This window comes from Stigmatopora argus, chromosome 3, assembly GCF_051989625.1.
Source record: "Stigmatopora argus isolate UIUO_Sarg chromosome 3, RoL_Sarg_1.0, whole genome shotgun sequence".
In the NCBI taxonomy this organism is placed as follows: domain Eukaryota; kingdom Metazoa; phylum Chordata; class Actinopteri; order Syngnathiformes; family Syngnathidae; genus Stigmatopora; species Stigmatopora argus.
Genome location: NC_135389.1, coordinates 21,719,065 through 21,738,893, shown reverse-complemented (window position 1 = coordinate 21,738,893; position 19,829 = coordinate 21,719,065). Strand labels below are relative to the sequence as shown.

The 19,829-nt window shown below is 41.0% G+C and overlaps 2 protein-coding genes and 1 non-coding gene across 11 annotated transcripts in view; 2 read left to right on the top strand and 1 right to left on the bottom strand.

The window, feature by feature from the left end:
- Positions 1–1,373: 1,373 nt before the first annotated feature.
- Positions 1,374–10,998, bottom strand: pus7 (pseudouridine synthase 7). Of its 2 annotated transcripts, XM_077597088.1 has the most exons (17): positions 10,734–10,998; positions 10,144–10,440; positions 9,985–10,069; positions 6,975–7,106; positions 6,751–6,892; positions 5,831–5,848; positions 5,577–5,688; positions 4,740–4,817; positions 4,541–4,669; positions 4,308–4,433; positions 3,993–4,054; positions 3,736–3,896; positions 3,536–3,662; positions 2,714–2,815; positions 2,518–2,647; positions 1,859–1,950; positions 1,374–1,794 (listed from the first exon to the last, which is right to left on the bottom strand). In XM_077597088.1, the coding sequence occupies exons 2-17, from the start codon at positions 10,428–10,430 to the stop codon at positions 1,658–1,660; spliced, it is 1,920 nt and encodes a 639-aa protein (XP_077453214.1). In that variant the 5' UTR covers positions 10,431–10,440; positions 10,734–10,998; the 3' UTR covers positions 1,374–1,657. The 2 variants fall into 2 exon arrangements, with proteins under 2 accessions (XP_077453214.1, XP_077453215.1); XM_077597089.1 differs by lacking the exon at positions 5,831–5,848 and having other exon boundaries at positions 10,734–10,997.
- Positions 10,999–11,043: 45 nt separating this feature from the next.
- srpk2 (SRSF protein kinase 2) overlaps positions 11,044–19,829 on the top strand; it is a 37,732-nt gene continuing 28,946 nt past the window's right edge. For 3 of the 8 annotated variants that reach the window (XM_077597081.1, XM_077597085.1, XM_077597077.1), the window contains exon 1: positions 12,236–12,469. In XM_077597081.1, coding sequence (XP_077453207.1) covers positions 12,381–12,469 — 89 coding nt within the window. In that variant the 5' untranslated portion in view covers positions 12,236–12,380. Of the gene's footprint in view, positions 11,221–12,009; positions 12,205–12,235; positions 12,470–19,829 lie in introns of those variants that run through there. The other 5 variants (XM_077597087.1, XM_077597086.1, XM_077597084.1 and 2 more) reach the window with 3 other exon arrangements.
- Positions 11,700–11,773, top strand: trnat-agu (transfer RNA threonine (anticodon AGU)). Its single transcript has one exon. It is a non-coding gene; the product is annotated as a tRNA-Thr (tRNA).

Here is a 19,829-nt window from a genome sequence, read left to right as displayed (position 1 = left end):
TTAAATAAAACACAGAAAAAAAACTTTTATTGTTCCTATATCATTATGCCAGAATGTAATTTTAATTATACATTTTTTTAATTCATTCATTTTCTGAACCACTTTATTCTCATTAGGGTCTCAGGGGGGTGCTGGAGCCTATCCCAGTTAAGGGGACACCCAATTTAGCATACGATTAGCTTAGCATGCATGTTTGTGGGATGGAGGAAAGTGGAGTACCCGGAGAAAACCCACACAGGCCCAAAGAGAACATGGAAACTCTACACAAGTAGACCAACCTGGATTTGAACCCAGGACCCTAGAGCTGTGAGGCCGGACTGCTAACCACTCAATCCACCGGGCCGCATAATGATATGTACATTTTTTTTTAAATAAAAATAAATTCAAACTTAGATCCCAAATTTACTCTAAAGTCCATTTTTTTTCTTCCCAGAGGATTATTGCTTTTACACTGTTGATAGTTGCTGTGTAAACAGGTGCGATGCTAAAGGAGTAAACTAAGAGTTCAGAGGTCACGTTAGCATGGAGCTGTTGTTACGGGAACAGATGTTTCTACGTACATTCCCGTCTTTTCTCCGGACGCACGCAAACAGCGTAAAAGAAAAGAAAGGGAGAGCAAATACAAGCGTTTCCATGGCACAAGCTAGGCTAGGCATGCTAGAGCAGATAGACGCTATGCTTCTCCATATTCACATCTGTTTTACAATTAAATATAAACAATTTATCAAACTCGTCATTGTTTCAATACGCACGTGGATGAAAACACAATTGAAAATGTATTTATAATTAAAGTCCATTTAGAAGGACTGAAGCTAAATGACATTCATTTTCTGAAGTGCTCATCCTCACGAGGGTTGCTGGGGGTGCTGGAGCTGATCAACGCTAACTACAGGCCTGAATCGGTGGCTGGCCAATTGCTAGCCTAGCATGCATGCTTTTGGGGATGTGGGAGGAAAATTGAGTACCCGGAGAAAATCCAAGAAAGCCCGGGGAGAATATGCAAACATGTGATTAAAAAAACAACAAAAAAACCTAAATAATTTCATTGTTCATTTCATTTCATTTTCTGAACCTTTATCCTCACTCGGATCGCAGGGGGTGCTGGAGCCTATCCCAGCTGACTTCAGGCCAGAGGCGGGGGACACCTGGAATTGGTGGCCAGCCAATCGCAGGGCACGAGGAGACATAGCAAAACCAATCATAGCTAGGGTTAGGCAATTTAGCATTCAATTAGCCTAGCATACATGTTTTTGGAATGTGGGAAAAAAACAGTCCCTGGAAAAAACCCACGCAAGCCTGGGGACAACATACAAAAACAGAGTGAAGACCCACCTGGGATCGACATAATTAAAAAAATAACAACAAAAACAAAATAATCTCAAATGAGTTTTAATTCCAACTCTCTGAAAGAGTCAGGCTTACTACATTCAGTAGGCTTACATTTGTTTGTTTTTTTAAAAGGAAAGCAAAGTCTCTGCATAAGCAGGCACAAAATAATCAATATTATCTACTGACCTGTTTTTGAAAAGTTAAAACGTCCAAAAAAAGAATTTTTTTTATAGATAAAATAAAAAAAAATAGGTTGCATTCTATTGGTTGCTTTCTCCAAGTCACCTGGTACGAAATGAACTTTTTCAGATTTTGGGCGGTCCCCGAATCAGTTGAACCAGGTGGTGTTGAGCTGCGTTTGCTTCTTGATGCTGGTGTCCAACTTGAGCACTTCCCGAATGGCCATGGTGGCGTACGTGGAGGGCGGCAGCGAAAACTCCAGGCGAAGGGCGCGGTATTTGCCTTCTGTTTGGATTCAAAGCATTCGCATCAACACTTGCTATCCGACTTCGGACTTTTCGACGCTGACCTTCTTTCCACACTGGCGCCGGTTTGTTCTCGATTTTCTCAAAGTCGGTGTGGACCAGAGAGAGTTTGGGGTCGTCGTACCGGATCACATCCCTGCACAGAAAAGGATGATACGTTTTGACAAAAAGAAAAACAATCTGCGTGTATCACTGATTCACGAATCAATTTGACCTTAAAATTCTGCTTCAAAGCTTTCAATTTAAAGTGGAATTATTCAATTGAAAATTGAACAACAAAGCCATTTGGGGTCGTTTAATTTCATCACCTTGAAGAAGAAAAAAATGTGACAAACTCACATTTCTGGCTAATTGTTTTTTTTTTTTTAATTTGAACTTGAAAAGACAGATTGAGTGTGAATGTATTGTATTTTGCGGACTATAAATAACATTTTTTCTGTATTTGGATGCCTCTGCGAGTACTTAAATGGATTCGGAGTGTTATTAAGAGTATGGAAGAACCTACCATGATCCAAAAGTGATTGAAATGTACCAATCTGGTATCGGTTGAAAAGACATTGGATACCAAATAACCATTGCCAAACCCCTTATTACTATTTAATTTTAAAAAATGGAGTCCCCCACTAAATCAAAAGCATTCAAAACGCAATGACGACTTATCCAGCCAGTCCCAAAAGAACTACGAACAACTGGCCGCACTCACCAGCTAACGTCAGTTGGTCTGATCAGAACTCGTCGGTAGGCTCCTGCCAGTGAGTAGTCTTTAATCTTGTGTCGCATGTTATCGATGTCCAACCCATCTGCACTCAGCATCTCCTTGTAACCTTTGCCCACTGACACAAACACAAAAAAATTATGCCATGTCTATTTTTTTTTAACTCAAATTAGAGCACCCTCACCGTGGTGTGTCGGGTAGATGACGTCAAAACCGGGAAGCGGCATCACGATGTCGTGGATGGAGTGGCTCTTTGCATCCTCCGCCGACAGTACGTACGCTTTGACTTGAGGGAAACAAACAATGTAATTTCTCGCATATAAGCCGCATCCGCGTATAGGCCGTACCCTGAAAATTGCCTCAAAATGGTTGCATTTTACAATTTCCCTCATATAAGCCGCCCCGATTCACAATTTTCGCCTCCATATTCATGGTTTTAATAGGGAGTACAAATGTGTTACTTTGAAGGGAAAATCTTCAGAAAAATCATCGCACGTGCTATTTCTGAGATACTTTATGAATCAAAAGGATCGTCTGCTTGATTGCAAATTATTTGGGTCGATATGATAATGAAGTTAAATTCAAAAAGGAGGTCATGTGAGCAGTACAACCAGGAAGTGGGTTCGTAGGGGTCTAGTTTGTCATCCCTAGGTAAGATGGTGGCGCCCTGAGCGAGCAATGGCAGGCACAAGTAAGCAATTTTTCTCACGTTTTATGCAAGAAACGTTTTTTCTTGTTCTTAGATTTCATTCATAGACGTCAAAATTAATTTTGTTTAGCATTTTAACTGTTTATCTTTTCTCTATTTTGAAATAAATGACCGTCTCGGCCGCATTGTGGCGTTTCGTCTTTGGCACCTTGCAGATTTGTGCATGTCGAGTCTAATTTGTGCGCATATAAACCGTACCCTCGATTCAATCAGTCATCATTTTTGTACACGTGAGAAAATACGGTAAACGGATTCGGCAAAACGCCCGTGTCCGCTATCCCCCGGACGGAAACTCACGTCCTCTCAGCACCAGATCGCCCTCCACGGCGTTCAACCCGAAGGCGTCAATCCGGCGGCTGACCATGGTGTTCCACACCAGGCTTTGGTAGCTGTGGATGTACATCAGGCGGTTGTTCCGCGGGATCTGCACAAAGACCGCAAAATCACGAAACGTGGACGAAGGGAGTGGCCTGGACTCCGCTTCGAATGACACAAACCAATCCAAAGGCAGTGACGATGTTATTTTTGCCATACTGGGACAGTCCGCGCAGAAGCTGGCCTTCCACGCAGCGCTTGTTGGGCAGCTTCTTCAAGGCCGCGTTTGGGTCTTGAGTCTTGGCCCACTCTTCCCTGCAGCGCACCAGGAATTCTTTCTCGGCTGGAGAGGAGGTGGATAAACCCCACGAAAAACACTTTAGGAGAAAACCCCAACAATATAAATCACTTTTTAAGAAGATTGGGAAGAGTTTAGCACCTCCTGGACGAGGTTTGAGGATCAAATCTACCACCAGCTTCCAGTCATTCTTCAGGATGGCCCTGGTATAATAGAAGAAGAATTATACATAACGCATTAACATTCAGGGGTTCAAAGTTTTCGTAACCTGAAAACGTCGTACCTAGAGGCATTTGTAAGTAGAGGTACTCCTGTATTAGATTTTTTGTATTAAAGTGGTCCCTGCTGACACCTTCTCAAGATTTGCTCTGTTTACATCCATTCTGACTGGGAGAGCTAGCCGCTAATGACCGAATAGCCGCTACGAAAGTGGCATCTGTGCGGAACGGCGTTTACCTGCCGACTTGGTAGGTGGGCACCGCCGTGGTCCCGAAACGCTGCATGCCGTAGTAGTTGATAAAGCCGGTCTGCTTGAGCGACAACAAGGCTTGATGGACCTGGTCGTCGGTTCCTGAGATGTTCCTGGAGTGTGGAGATAGAGAGGAACAATGAAATGGCATTCTGGAATATTCTCCAGCTCAGCATTCACATTTATTGGTACTGAAAATTGGGTCACGGATTCAACTTACCGAATGACCACGGTGAAGCGGTTCCCCTGCAGCTCTCCGAGCTTCAGCGGGTGATTCTTGTAAGAGAAATTGCCGAGCTTCAGGTTCATCAGGCACTTGTTGAGGTGGCCCAACCTTTCTGCTGTGATCCTGAGGTAGCTCTACAGTTACCAGTGGCGCATTTCAACAGCCTAACACGTGCTACGTAATCGACACTTACTTTAGGACAGCGATTTCTTGCACCGTGACGGCCCTCTTGTCTTTAGTGCCCATATAGGAGAACATATTGGGTCTAAGCCTGCAGATAAATCGTAAAATATTTTTTGTCAACAATAATAAAAACTCAATCATTGTTTTTAGCTAAGCAATAGAGGCCAACAGGGAGCATATACGCAAAAAAAAAAACAATAAAGCAAAACGAGCGATGATGATATGCAGGACAACACAGATCCGATCCACTAAAAGATTTAAGTGAATTCTCCCTGGCGTCAAGTTCATTCAACTTTTTTTGTGTGTGTTAATGGCCATATGTGAGGTAAATTTACTCTGTTTCTTTTAGTGAGGGTGAAAATAGTCTGCTTGCTAATGGTGATGATTATTTTATTTATTTTAAATTGCACAGCAAATATTTTGGTTTGAAGGCAAATTTATAAAAATAAAGACGCCTGTCAAAATTTCTGCAAGTTTTATTATTTACTTTTCATAGTGTAAGGAACGAGTTGTCTTATCTTTACTGCACAACAGAACAACAAAAATACTTTTTAAATTTGTATTTTATATTCTCTTATCAATTAAGATCAGGTAGTTATTTTCATAATTGAATAAGGAGGAAAGTCATTTATTTAGTTATTCACAGAAGTTTGAAGTTTCAAATTTGAAAGAAAAATTATGTTAATTATCGATAGAATGATTTTTTTTTTTTTTTAATCGTGATAAAAATTTTGTCATATCGCCCAGCTCTACTAAATATTTTTAGATAATTGCCTGGACCTGAGAGTATTTCCAATCTATTTTTCTAAATTACAACCTTAGTGAAGAAATTGTGTCAAGTTCCTACCTGAGAAACTTTGAAAGCACGTTGATAGCATCCATTGTGTCTTTGTTCTCCTTGTACAGGACAAAATGACAATAGCTGCCACGGTTTTTGGGCCAGGAATGCTTCCTCGGTGCTTTTTACATAAACACACAAAAAAAAAAACGCTTAAATATAAAACACTCATCTGGACCCATGAATCTGCATTTTTGCCTTCAAACTTGGAACAAGACGGCAAACTTTAACTGCTTTAAAACCTGACATCTTGAACATCTTACCTGCCGATGTCTTGGCCGCTATCCCAAGAAGAGCAAAATATAGACAATAGAAGAGTGTTATACTTAAATAGATTTTTTGAGGGAAGTGCTGAGCCCCATGCATGACCCATAACAGGACTGGATTGGGATTGAATGGATTAAAAATAAAAATAAAAATTGGGAAGCCATTCAAGATGGGCAACGTGGGTCAAGGTGCAAAATCTGAATATCAGTCTTTTTTTAAGACTCATGCAAATATTTTTGGCTGAATTCACAGTGCGTGCATTCAGTGAAAATTTGACTTTTACGTCTGAAGTTAAGGAATTAGTGTAATTAGTATAAAACTAAACGCAAATTGGATTCAGACATTTTGGCGCAAATTAAAATGTACTTTTGTATTTTAATGAGTGACCGAGAATAATCGAGTGATCGGATATTATGTGATTTAAAAAAAAAAAACATGTTTTGGAAATATTCATTATTTTGATGAGTCATTGAAGCTACTGCTTAAAATGTATTACATATAGAAAGAGAATAGAATTAGCGCTTCACTGAAATTCAGCCTGATAGTCATGCACATGCCCTTTAATTGTAAAAAAAAAAAAGTTTTTTTAAGTCAAACCAACTTGAATATGAGCAGCTATTTCATGCAAAATAAACTTTGACCCTATAAGAAGCTATGCTAATTCATTCTTAGTTTTTTTGTGAGAACTTACATTTAACATGCATCATTTTGCAACAATGATCATTGTTGCTTGAAATATTAACCGGTGCAGTTAAAACAAGTTAACGCTGAATACATAAGATTTCTATTATTTTAAATAGGAAACATTTTAGTGTTAGTCTGAGTTTGTGGTTGTAGTTTGCTAATAATCTAATATGTTTATTTCTCTCTTTTTAAAATTATTATTATTATTATTTTTTACTGTTTTTTTACTTACCAGCCAAAGCTTTCTTCCCAGCGACATGATACACCACAATAAACTTGCGGCCATCTTTCTCCTCCGTCTTTGTCTCCAGACCAGGAAATTGAACTTTGATAGCTTTATGTACAAGTGTCCGCTTCTCCTTTGATTGATCCCCCTGTCAAAAAAAAATTAAATAGGTTTATGACATGTTGATGAATTACTAACCCAACTTAAAGCCCCAGAAAGTATAAACCCACCTCGATGGAGACGGAACTTTCTTTGTTTTTGAACATCTGCAGCTCCCCAAGCTGCTTTTTTTGCTCCTCCGTCAGCAAACTGCATTCAGATGTTGGGGTTTCTTCATCTGCTGCTTCTGCAGTAGATGCTTCCTGTTAAAAAAGATGAAAATTCAAAACAGATTTTTTTTTTTTTGACCCTACAGCAGGGGTCTCGAACTCAATTTACCTGGGGGCCGCTAGAGGCCGAGTCTGGGTGAGACTGGGCCGCATCAGGATTTCCACAAGAAAAGCACTGATAAAACTTTCCAACGTTATCAAATATCTTTATTTTTTAACAAAAAATAATGAATTAAATAAATTAACTTAAAGATGAATAAAAAATAAATCAATCAGTAATATAAAACCAAATAATACTAATGAGCATACAGTAGATATACACTGGCTGGCTAAGTAGAGAAAATGAATTATTTGTATTCCGTTTCAAATGTCTGTATTAACAGCTCTTTAACCTTTAACTTTCTGAACTTGAATGGAACATTGAACATGAAATATTCTGAACACGGCTTCTTTTGCCTACTCCTTGCTGCTAGAGACCTGGCAGCGCTTCTTCTCACATAGTCACATTTGGCTTGAGGGAGGAAGCAGTGGAGACCCTCAGTAGAGCTTGAAGATGCTCATCAGTAAGTCTGGACCTGTACTTGGACTTATTGAAGTTCAAGGTGGAGAAGAGCTTCTCACACAAGTATGTGCTCCCAAAAAGGCACATGGTCCGCTTGAACCTTCGGGAAAGTTCAGGGAAGCTGGGGGTCAACTCTCTCAAAAATTGCCCAAGCTTGTCTGCTTCTCCACTCACCTCCCTGAACTTGGCTTTGAGTGCAGAGTTGCACTGCAGGTCAATGAGCTCCATTTGAAGCTCAGGAGGGGCATCTTGCACATCAAAGGAGAAGGGGTCCGCAAAAATTTGAAATGTGGCTTTGTGTGTCTTGAAGTCTGCAAATCTGTGATCAAATTCCTCCTGTAGCTTCGAAATGGCCTCAACATACTTCTCACCACTGAATGGTGTGCCTGCATCCACGAGAGCCTTGCATGCTGGGAAATGGCAAAGGTTTGTCTGAGAGAGCTGGGCTTTCCATAACACAAGTTTAGTGCAGAATGCTCTCACGTTGTCATAGGCAGCACTGACAAGTTGCCCCTGGCCTTGTAGCTTCTTGTTCAGTACATTAAGCTCATGTGTGATATCAACAAGAAAAGCCAAGTCCATGAGCCATTTGGGATCACTTAGCACAGGATCAATCAACTCACAAACGGCGTAGCTAGCTTTGACTGCTGCATTACTGTCTTTGGTAGCCTTCTTGAAGAGATCCTGTTGCCTCAGAAGACGTGTTTTAAGACTGGCAACCTGGTTGGCTCTCTCATCTCCCTGGTATTTTTCGTACTCCTCAGCATGTCTCGTAGTACAATTACGTTTCAAATTGTATTCCTTGTGCACCGCAACTTTTTCAGTGTAAATGAGACACGTCGGGGTGCCCCTGTGTTCAACAAAGAAATATTGCACTCCCCACTTTTCTTGAAACTGTCTGTGCTCATCACCGACCTTTCTCTTCACGGCAGGCTTTGAAAGAGACATCTCTGGGGCTCTGTAATATGTTTTTCCACTTGGAATGAGTCTCGGGTTGATCTTTCACATTCAGTCGCGCGGGTTTGTGGCGCATGTGCACTTTCGCTCTCCGTTTCAATCGCGGAGATGGCTACAGACACTGACACAGGCTGGATCACGGATCATAGCGCCTCATTCAGTTCTATGCTGAGAGCAGCGGAGGAGTGTGCACGCCGAGCGGAGTGATCGGCCTCACGGCTTCTCCTCCGCCCAGCTGATTGGAGGAATGAATGAGTGAGTGAGCGAGGCACTGGACAGCCCGGCCGATGTCCCGCTCTCCAGAGCCGTATACCTCACCGTGATTGGTTCATTCAGCTCCGAACCAAAGTTCCCTCTAATTTTTTGTTGGTCTGAGCAGAAAGACAACCTCCCTGAGCGCACTGAGTACCAGTGTGAGCGACATCATCGGTACTCGGATGATTCGCCTAAAGACGTTTCGCCGACGGACGTTTGACAGACGGGCAGGTCGCCGAATGGACGTTCCACCGAACGTTCATTCGGCCGAACGGAGGTTTCGCCGAAACGGGATTCGAACGCTCGCCCCGCCGGATCGTGTGTGTACAAGTTTTTCAACCTCGGCCCCCGGGCCATATACGGCCCGTTAGGATTTTTAATCCGGCCCGCCGCCGGTGTTGTCCAAATTATAGTAAAAATCAATGTTCGTCTACCATCAATGGCAGTCCGGGAATAAGCACTCTTGGGCAGGCAGATGTAGCAGAACCGAGCCGTAAAATGACAGCAATCGGGTCAAATCCATCCTAAAACAGCATTTAATGATTAAATACAATTACTGGATGATATCGCGATGGAGGCAAAAAAACGTCTATAGACGTCCATTCGCCAAACGGCTCAAAATGCTCTCAAATTCGGTCAAATCCAGCTGAAAACAGCGTTTAATGATTAAATACAAATACTAGTATTTGTATTTAATCATTAAACTAACAAATACTAGTACGACCTGTCCGTCTGTCAAACGTCCGTCGGCGAAACGTCTTTAGGCGAATCATCCGGTCACGACATCATCATTGCTCGCTATCGGCACACCAGTATCACACCTGCCACAAGCAGGTGCTTGTCAATGTTCCCTCTAATTTTTCATGTAAAACATGCTGTAAAACAAGAAAAACATGAGTGGACAGAGCTACTGCCACTGGCTGCCACTTAAACGGCGCCATCATGGGGAAAGGGGTAAAAAAAAAAAAAAAAAAAAAAAAAAAAAAAAAAAAAAAAAAAAAAAAAAAAAAAAAAAAAAAAAAAATCGATCTTTCATATTAAGACGGGGGCCGCAAATTATCGTCCCGCGGGCCGCAGTTGGCCCGCGGGCCGCACGTTTGAGACCCCTGCCCTACAGCATGGGAATATATTGCTTACCTCAACCTCTTTAGGTACAGACAAGTCATTTAAATGCACTATCTTTCCTTCTTTGCTGATTTCATTTACCACAAAATCCGAATACCTGAGAAAAGGTAAGAATAATTAGAGGTAGAAGAATGGAAATGGGCAAAAAACTAGTGAAAATGGAGGACAAACCTTTCCTTGAGGATACCAGAGAAACCCTGGTGGTCGCTGACGTACTTGCAAATGCCGACATCCAGCTCGGTAAGGCCGTGCTTCATCATGTCGGCAAATCTTTCGCCACTGCAGTCCTCCTCCTCGTCCTCTTCAGCATCGCTAGTTGCTTCTTGAGGAGTTCCGTTCTCATGTTCGTCCTCAACTCGGGCTCTCTTGGTCACAGCCTCGACGTCTTCTTCATCCTCTGGACAGCCTCTCTTTTCTCCTGGTTGGACTGCAGCTGATTCCGGTTTGGATTCCTCCATTGCAAGAAAACTGACACGACAAAAAATATCATATCATTCATAAGGAGACAGTGTGACAGATTTTTGATATTCTTTTGTCAAACTACATGAGAAACTTTCCATGAAACGAGTGTACGATAAATTTGAAACTTAGACATGTACGAACTACATTGCATTTTGAAGAAAATCCATACCTTGATTCCATTAAATGCATACAAAGAACGAGACATTAACTATCTATCTTGCATACAAGAGCCAATCAGTAGTTATCTATCTTGCATTGAACAATATATTCAACAAATAGTATGAACACCATACACTTACCCGTTAGGACGTGTAGCTTAGCAAGCGTAGATGTTAGCATAAGATAGAAAAACAAGAGGTGTATTGTATTTAAGAGTGTAGTTATCTATAAATCATCAATTTCTTGGATGATCATGAATGGATGTTAATTCAAATACATAGAATAACATTTTTTTTCAACCCAAGTGTGGTGTTAGCACAGCATGGAGCTAGGTAAAGTAAAAAAACATGCATGCTCGTCGGCGCATGTGCAAATCAACTTCCGGGTTATGACAGCCAATCCCCGCCCACTTGAAACTCAGTCAGTGAAAGATATGAAAAAAGGCGACATCAAAGCCCGCGCCGACCACGTTCGCCTCACATGACGCAAAAATATGTTTCTATGACTAAGACGCTTGAGTAATTGGTGCAACATGAACCAAACTACGTTCACCTAGAGCTCAAGTGTATGCTTCACGAAATATGTGGCAATACTTGCCATTAAAAACAGTAGAATGTACAACTTTGGGTGAGTCGAGAACGCTCGTTTACGGGCATTGTCATTTTATGATTAATTTTCTCATGAGTGTGTGTTAAAATATATCAAAAGAATTGCATAAATAAGTTTTACTCGTTTACTAGAAATATAAAAGATAAAATTAAATTGTACAAAGCAGAAGACTTGGCTCTTAATTAATTAACTGGCTAGGCTAGGGCCACTAGGTCAATGTTTGGGCCATAGCCCTGTTGCTCTTCTCTCTTGATTCGTCACACGTGTTTCGATTGTCCAACCGTAAAAGCTCCCGTTAAACACGTGAAACACAGTTGTTTGTCTGCTATTTGAAAATAATAATAATACAAATATTAGCTTAGTCGATAGTACACGAGGTCGAGAACTCCGTGTTTTGTTGAACATATAATGCATTTTAAAGATATGTAAACAAAACAACTGTTATCTGTGTAGAGGTGCTTAATTGAAATTCCATATTTTCATATGCCAAGGCGGCCGGCGCCGTGGCTTAGTTGGTTAAAGCGCCTGTCTAGTAAACAGGAGATCCTGGGTTCGAATCCCAGCGGTGCCTTTTTACTCCAAATCACGGTTAAAATATGTGAAATTGCTTCCATCACTTCCTGAGTAGATCCACTGTAAATTCTTAAGCAAATGTACGAAAACGTAAACTATGCAATTAATGAAGACCTTACAGAATACCCTTGCCAAATCATCTTATCAATGTCGCCTTATATTTTTTTCCACAATAGTATACATTATATATGTAATTCTTAGCTGCTGTATTTTGAATATGTTTCTAAATTCCAGATCCTGCAAGCACCCTGGATCCCGTCTGGAGTCGAGAAGTGGTTCCACGCAATTCCCGTTTTGACCTACAGAGGGAGCCAAGGAGCGAAAAAGAAAACGAAAAAGCACAGACAGAGTGGATGTAAGAGTGCGTGTCAGTCCTGGCCGCTCCCGCCCCGAGAGCAAGAGGAGGAAAAAACATGATCTCCAGGAAAGGTGCGTTGATCCCCCTCGCAAAGAAACCCAACTCCCAACCTCCCTTCTACGCCTGCTTTTCCCACCGAATGCGACCGGAAGTGTCGCCGCAGATCCGTGCCTCATTCTGACGTGGGTTCTCTCGTTTCCTCTCCCATCCCTCGCTCGCTTCCTCGCACCCTCGGATCGCTCGTGCCATGCCCGTTGCCAACTCAGTAGTGTTGGCCATGCAGTCCCGAAAGAGGAGGCCGAAGGGGAAGAAGGAGAAGCCGGTTCATCTTCGGAGGTAAAGCGGGATTCGGGTTTGGGTTCGGGGGCTGGGGTAGACAATGTTTATCCGTGCATAACGTTTGTACGATGCTCATAAGTTGACACGCTCGTGCTTGTACACATTTTTGCAAGATAAATGCGTTTTGATTTGGAGAATATTGCGAGTATCTGCAGTGGCTTTGTAAGGTGCATGCGAATTGGACTGAATGAGTGAATGAATGAATGAATGAGAAATTGATTTTTTTTTTTTTTCCATCGTGGCTCGGGATTGGCTACAACGTCACTCAATGTTCCCCACAGGAAGTGTTCAGATTTGGGCACACACGTGGCGTGCATTCGGTGCTGAATGTTCTTTGTCATGCATTCATTTATTGGGACAAATTAGTGTGCTAATGTTGGACCCTGCATTTACTCTTAAAACAGAAGGAGAAATAATCAGAACAGTGATCCGTTGTTGTTTCTCAATCCAACTTTACTGTCACCTTTCTCAACACAAAAAAACATAATATACAATTACACCCATATTAGCAACATGTTAGAACCCAAAACATAATGCACAATTACACCCGTTCAACATACGGTCATAACTTGTTATATCTTTTCTTTTTACAACTTCGAGAAGTCCTTCTCAACTATTCAACAGGGCAAACAATGCAATATCAATAACATAACTTCCTTGCTATGACCATCATAGACACTGTAGAGCAGGGGTCGGGAACCTTTTTGACGAAGAGAGCCACAAACAATTCATATTTTCCAATGTTATTCCTTGTGAGCCATACTACGAATTTAAAAGTCAATATACATACATGTAAACGAGTGCCTTTTCAATGTTTTTTTGTAATTTCACCACTTTTAAAGTGGAAAAAAACTGAATATTTTTTAAAAGATTCTTATACTGTTGCTAATCAATGAGAGGATGCATTCCAGAAGAGTCTACTGCAAAAAAAGAAGAAGATTAAAGCAGTTCTAGATGTAATATCTCAGTTCTGTCACCAGCAATTTCCATATTTTAGCTCACAGGTTAGCAAAGAGCCAGATGCACCCATCAAAAGAGCCACATGTGGCTCCCGAGCCATAGCTTCCCTACCCCTGCTCTAGCATGTCACATTAAGCAAGATAAAGACAAAATGTCTTTTTTTGGTCAAATTTAGGGAAACATTTGACATTATGATTAAAAAATATATAATTTACATATGGCCAAGCCCCCTCGGTGTATGTCTGTTTTGTAATTAAACACAATTTTGGTTAAATACAGAATTTAAACCGTCCTGAGGGAGGGCTCAGGGTCTCACTCACTTTGTTTTTCTTTCTTTTTCTTGCTGAGGATGCTAACTAAATTAATTCAAAGTTTTAGTGTGTGTATCTGCTCTCTGGGCTGATGGGGAAGTACTTATTTAATCAACATTAATTTTTGCGATATGTATTTGGATGGAGTTTTTGGAGTGCACATGTCTACCAATGGTGATGAAAGCTAGCAGCTACTTTTGCGCTACAGTTTCTTATTCCAGAGTAATCCCTCCTGTCTTTACTGCATGAGGACCGCTCCCTAAAAATAACGTCCCACCGCGCTCTGGACCGAGAGTGTGTTGTGTAGGTTACCACGGAAACGTATTCTCGAGCAGGCCCGAGTAACGCCGCCGGGCTCAAATTGTTTGCTGAGATTGCACTTGCTTGTCAGGGAAGTCATTGTGACTCTCGTTTTTTTTATTTTTATAAAAACCTGTCTCAGGTTCGCAGGGGGTGAGATGTCCACACTCAAAATAATTTGTATTTTGACTTGTCAAATGATGGAGAAAGTATATGAACAAATATTTCGGACGGTTTGGTTGGTTGACTTTTTGCGAGTGGAATTCGGCTGAGTGGCCATTAAAGGCATTTCTGTTATTTATGATGGGGTTGCCATGGCAACCCGCTTCGGTATGCTTGTACTCAGGCCTTGATTGTGTCCACAATGGGTGAAAATGAACTATTGTAGTCTAATTGCAGTGTGAGGAAAGCATATTTTAATCATTAAACATGAGTCATATCTTGGAAACAATTTATTTCAGATAGTCTAAGAAGAAAAACGTATTTTCGAACGGCATGAACGTCATTTAGCCAAATAGTCATGATTGTTTGCATCCATAATTCTAGAAATAAATTCAATTATAAACCATAAAAATTCATTATCATCAATACAATCAATCAATCAATCTGAGACATTTTACATTACATTAATCTTATTCATTTCATCACTTTCATCTTGGAAAAGCTTTTAAACCATTACTCAATTTGTCTTGACAACAAATTTTAATATATAGACAATATAAAATATTGAGAGTAGAAGGAACCACAATTGCCCTCAATTCTGGGGGTCCTGGGTTCAAATCCCCACATTTCAAAAACAAGCATGCTAAGCTAACTGTACGCTAAATTGCACTTCGTCTTTATGGTTGTTTGTCTCCTCATGCCCTGTGATTGGCTGGCCACCATTTCAGGGTGTTCCCCCCTCACCCCTCGTGTCTGAAGATAGCTGGGATAGGCTCCGGCACCCCCTAGTAAGGAAAAAAGTGGTTCAGAAAAATAATGAATTAAAAGCAGTAAAAACTAAAAGGAAACTAAAGAAGGAAAGAAAGCCCCAATTGAATAGTTTGTAATTCTCATTGTGACCGTTAGAGGGCAGAAATGTACTCTGGACGCTGCATTTCCTACAAAGATAAATGAACATGTTCTGTCACCATTTTTTTTAAATAAGTCTATTTTTCCTTTTAATCTGAGTCTTGAAACAAAGTCTTGCATTGCCTAATGGCATCCATCTTGAATGAGGTGGAGGTTAATAAGCCCTTACTCAGCAGGTAATGTGCTCTGACTCCCGCATCCTGCCTCCCCCATCCCCATCCCCTGTGTCTCCCCCATAGCATGCTGCTTCCATCTGCAAGAATAGCCATGACCCACATTTGTAAATTGGCCAGCATATTACGATTATGTACATCTAGCCGCTGTCATGTTGTCGTGCGGTTGTGAATTGGGAGTGCTTAAGTCAAAATGCTTCATAGCAAGACTGTTATAAAGTCGTGTTTTTAATTTTTCCTTTTAAGGCTACTAGGAATCCGTACTGAAGAAAAAAAAGGTAGTTATAATAGGGGTGACCCTACTTTGCGATTTTTTTCGATTATCACGGCCATGTCTGGTCTACATTAACCGCGATATTTGAGGGATTACTGTACATTTTTGTACCCCTGTTGTGTGTGTTATTTTTTTATCCACTAGAGGGCAGTGGTTGGTCATTAGACATTACAGCTGCTGACGTGAGCGTTGACAGACACGAAAAGCGCAATATAGATATCTCCTCTTTTTATTTTTTTTATTTTTTATGGGATTTATTGCTGCCTTGTGTGTCCAGACACTTGTGTGTGTGTGTGTGTTTGTGTGTGTGTACACACTCTCCCCAGCCCGCATCCACCAGGCAGTATGGAGAAGTAGGCCGCTTAAAGATAGCTCCCGGCAGCCTCAATACTGACTCCTAAAATATTCCTGCTCATGAGAGTCATCATCATCTTTCTCTATCCTCCCTTAACCGCCTCCTTCCCAATCTTCGTTGCGAAAACCCATAGTGTGAGATTTTTTTTAATGGACTCACCCACCGTAGACCCCACGAGAGTGTCGCTCCCACGTGAGTGTGTTGCTTTCCTCTCGTGGGGAAACTCGCTAAGCAACTGTCCCTAAAAGCCCTCTGGGTAACTCCCTAGCCGCCTCGCTGCCTGACCTGACCTCCAGTGATGCTTACCGTATTTGCTGGACTATAAGTCGCACCTGAGTACCAAAAAATATGCATAATTAAGAAGGAAAAGTTGCATTTTTGGGGGAAATTTATTTGATAAAATCCAACACCAAAAACATACAGATCCTCCTGCAACGTTATTTATATTCATCTCCTTGGCAACTACCTAGCTTTTAGCCCACGATTAGCTTTTTTTGTTTTCTTCATTTGCTCGATTACCGTTTCGCCTGCATATTTCACTATTTGCAGTTCATAATCTGTAGAATATGATTTTCTTTTCGGTGCCATTTTTGTTCAGCACTTCTCAGTTGTTTTTCTAAATTACCGGCAGTGTTGAAATTAGCAACACATGCCTAGAGCGCCCTCTTGCGATTTACTGTGGAAATAACATGCGAAATGATATAATAATGTGTTAATAATTTCACACACTAGAGCACGTGTGTCAAAGTGGCGGCCCGGGGGCCAAATCTGGTCCGCCGCATCATTTTGTGCGGCCCGGGAAAGTAAATCATGAGTGCCGACTTTCTGTTTTAGGATCAAATTAAAATGAATAGTACAGATGTATATTAAATTTCCTGATTTTCCCCCTTTTAAATCAATAATTGTCATTTTTTAATCAATTTTTTTCTGTGTTTTTAGTTCAAAAATCATTTTGTAAAATCTAAAGATATATTAAAAAAAAGGTAAAATAAACATTGTTTTAGATCTATAAAAAACGGAATATTCAGGGATTTTAATCTAGTTATTTTAATCCATTTATTTAAAAAAATCTAAATATTATATATAGTATAAATTGCACCAAGTTTCACTGCCATTGACGACAATAGACACCCAATCCATTTGGAGTGGGCGGAGCTAATGGCGAAAACCCTTTTTTACGTAACTGGGTGTCACCAACTTGTTAGCATCATACCTGTCAACTTATACGTTTTTCCTGTATTCTATACATTTTGGATCATTTCAAATTGTGACTAGTATGGGAATTTTTGAATTTTTTATAAAACTGATCTGTTTTTTTTTCCCATTTCGGCTCATCTTCTCAAATTTCTCCATCGTCAGTCGCGCCTCCTCCAAAAGTAGGTGTTCGAAAATAGTCACGCAGAATCAAAACAATTTGCGCCCCGCAGCTTCACGTTCGCTCGGCGCCAAAAAACGCTGTTTCCTTTCAGCCCGTTGGCCCACATGAGTGCGGAATGAGGACAATAGTTTAGCTCGGAGACATGATGTGGTCCTTTCATGTGGGAAAGTGGAACTCGTGTTTTTTTCCTACTTCTTGGTATTACTGCTTTTAAGCGGGTGTTCTCGTACTCGACGCATTGTTTGGCGTTTTATTTATACAATTAAGAAAATAATCAAGTCTCCACTCATTGAAAAGTGGGCGATAAATGAATTCTTAATAGCTGCCCTACTTATTGTTGCCCTTTTTGCAAACAAGCTGACATTTCATGCAACAATGTGTGAAGCGGAACACGTATTTAATTAAAACGTTCAAAAGCTCATTTGGTCGTTATTACGATCAAAACAATAGACTCTAATCGCCTTGAATTGTTGTTTACTGTACCAGGGGGGTTGAAGTTTGGTCACGTTCTCTGTAGTTTCGCAAAAGAGTGATGAAATTTGTCGTTACTGCCACTTATCACAGGAGAATAATATCTACCGTATTTACTCGCATATAAGCCGTCCCCACGTATAAGCCGTAGCCTTAAAATCGCCTTAAAATCGTTGAATTTTACAATTTTTCTCGTATAGGCCGCCCCGGATTCACAATTTTTTCACCTCCATATTCATGGTTTTTATAGGGAGTACAAATGTGTTACTTTGAAGGGAAAATGTTAAGAAAAATCAACGCACGTGGTATTTCTGAGATACTGTATGAATCAAATGCACATTATTAGGGTCAATATCATAAGGAAGTTCATATGCCTGTCTTTCTAAATGCACAATATCAAATTATTCAATTTGAAAAAAGAAATAAGACTATCTTGATGAGAACCTGATGCTTTTTATTGACAGAAATTACAATTTTACCGTACCAACCAATAACAATATTGTCCTTTTCTGACAGCCTCCCCCAGTTCAAAGCAGTTCATAGCATCAGCCCCCAGAATTCCCCTCACAATTCCCTACACACACACACACACATACACACACTTACACAAAAATGCATGGGTGCACCCAGAGAGTAATATTGAGGTCAGACCGAGGGATCGAGACAGACACCCCCCACCACTCAATAACATCATGACGGGGCCTCTGGCTAGCACACAGTGAGCGAATCGCTCATGTGTAAGCGCACCCATCTGCTAAAATAAAAGCTCCCTAAAAGAGCCTGAAATGAAAATGAGTTTTAAGAAAAGCCAAGTGAGGAGGCAAGATAAGGAGGTTGGGGGGGTCGTGGTCTGATCTCCTGTCGCGTTGCCCCGAGATACAGGATGTGGTAATAAGGCCATTGGGAGCGAGGGAGCGCGAATGAGCGACATTGAGGAGGGACTACGCATAGATATGGATATTTAGGGCTAGATGTTTTCATTTGCGCGGTGAGCTAATAGGAACGGAGGTTGTCAGTCATTGGCCATAGGAGGGAGACAAATATTCGAACTGAAAACATGTCAATAGATTTAATGTGAATTGTTCCATTTTGAGGTGGCCCAGTGGGTGAGTGGTTAGGGCTCGCAGTTCTGGGGTGGAGGGTTCGATTCCAGGTCGGTCATCACTGTGTGGAGTTTGCATGTTCTCCCTGGGCTTGCAGGGGTTTTCTCCAGGTACTCCGGTTTTCCCTGCACATCCCAAAAACACAGTGGTGGTCCGTGCATTTCCTAGTGACGCCTTCAGCAAAAACTATTTTATGGCTATAAAACCTCTACTGCAGCTACAGCTGCGACACATTAAAAAATAATCAATAATAACCTCATACAATTGAAATGTTATTCAGGAATATAGCCATATTTTACTCACCAAAAATCATTTTTAACTGTACACAATATCCATCCTCCTTTCTTTCCTCCTTCTTTTCTATTGCCATCGAAGCTAATGCTGAAAGTCGAGCCTGTCCTGTCGTATTTCTGGCATACGTTTTTATTCGATTTAGTGCTGAAAATGTTCGTTCCCAGTTGTGACAGGCTTGCTTGCTTTGGAGTTGTCCGACCTTTCTTAATGATGTCCAGCTTTTTTTTCTTGAAAAGTCTTCTTGAAAATGGCTTTAAATCAACACAACAATATATTTGCTTGTGCAGCTCGCTCCAGACACAGTTTGGTAGCTCTGGCTAGTCCACGCTATCACTAGCCAATCATAGTTGGTGAAAGCGATGACGTATCCCTATGCCTGCGAGAAGGCATTGTGGTGTTGCCAACTCGAAATCTGATTGGCAAAAGCAATAGTCTTATCGACGCTTGTTTAATGCAGCAGAGCCTGCAGAACTGATTGTGAAGGCCTTGGGGCAGATTTCTGACCCTGGCAACAAATAATGGATAAATGTGATTGGTTAAATGCTTCAATATGAAAACACACATCTGGAAGCAGTGCAACCAGGGGGAAAAGCAATGAAAGGAAGCTAACAGACCATTTGGAATTATTTAATATGTATTCATGGACAAAATATAATTAACATCAGTC

What these genes read in the sequence shown, in the direction of transcription:
- pus7 (XM_077597088.1), bottom strand. Translation starts at nt 10,430, where the DNA reads ATGGAGGAATCCAAACCGGAATCAGCTGCAGTCCAACCAGGAGAAAAG. An exon ending in CTGTACCTAAAGAGGTTGAG is followed by an intron (nt 7,107 to 9,984) that starts GTAAGCAATATA and finishes CTTTTTTAACAG; the next exon opens with GAAGCATCTACTGCAGAAGC. An exon ending in AAAGTTCCGTCTCCATCGAG is followed by an intron (nt 6,893 to 6,974) that starts GTGGGTTTATAC and finishes TTTTTTTGACAG; the next exon opens with GGGGATCAATCAAAGGAGAA.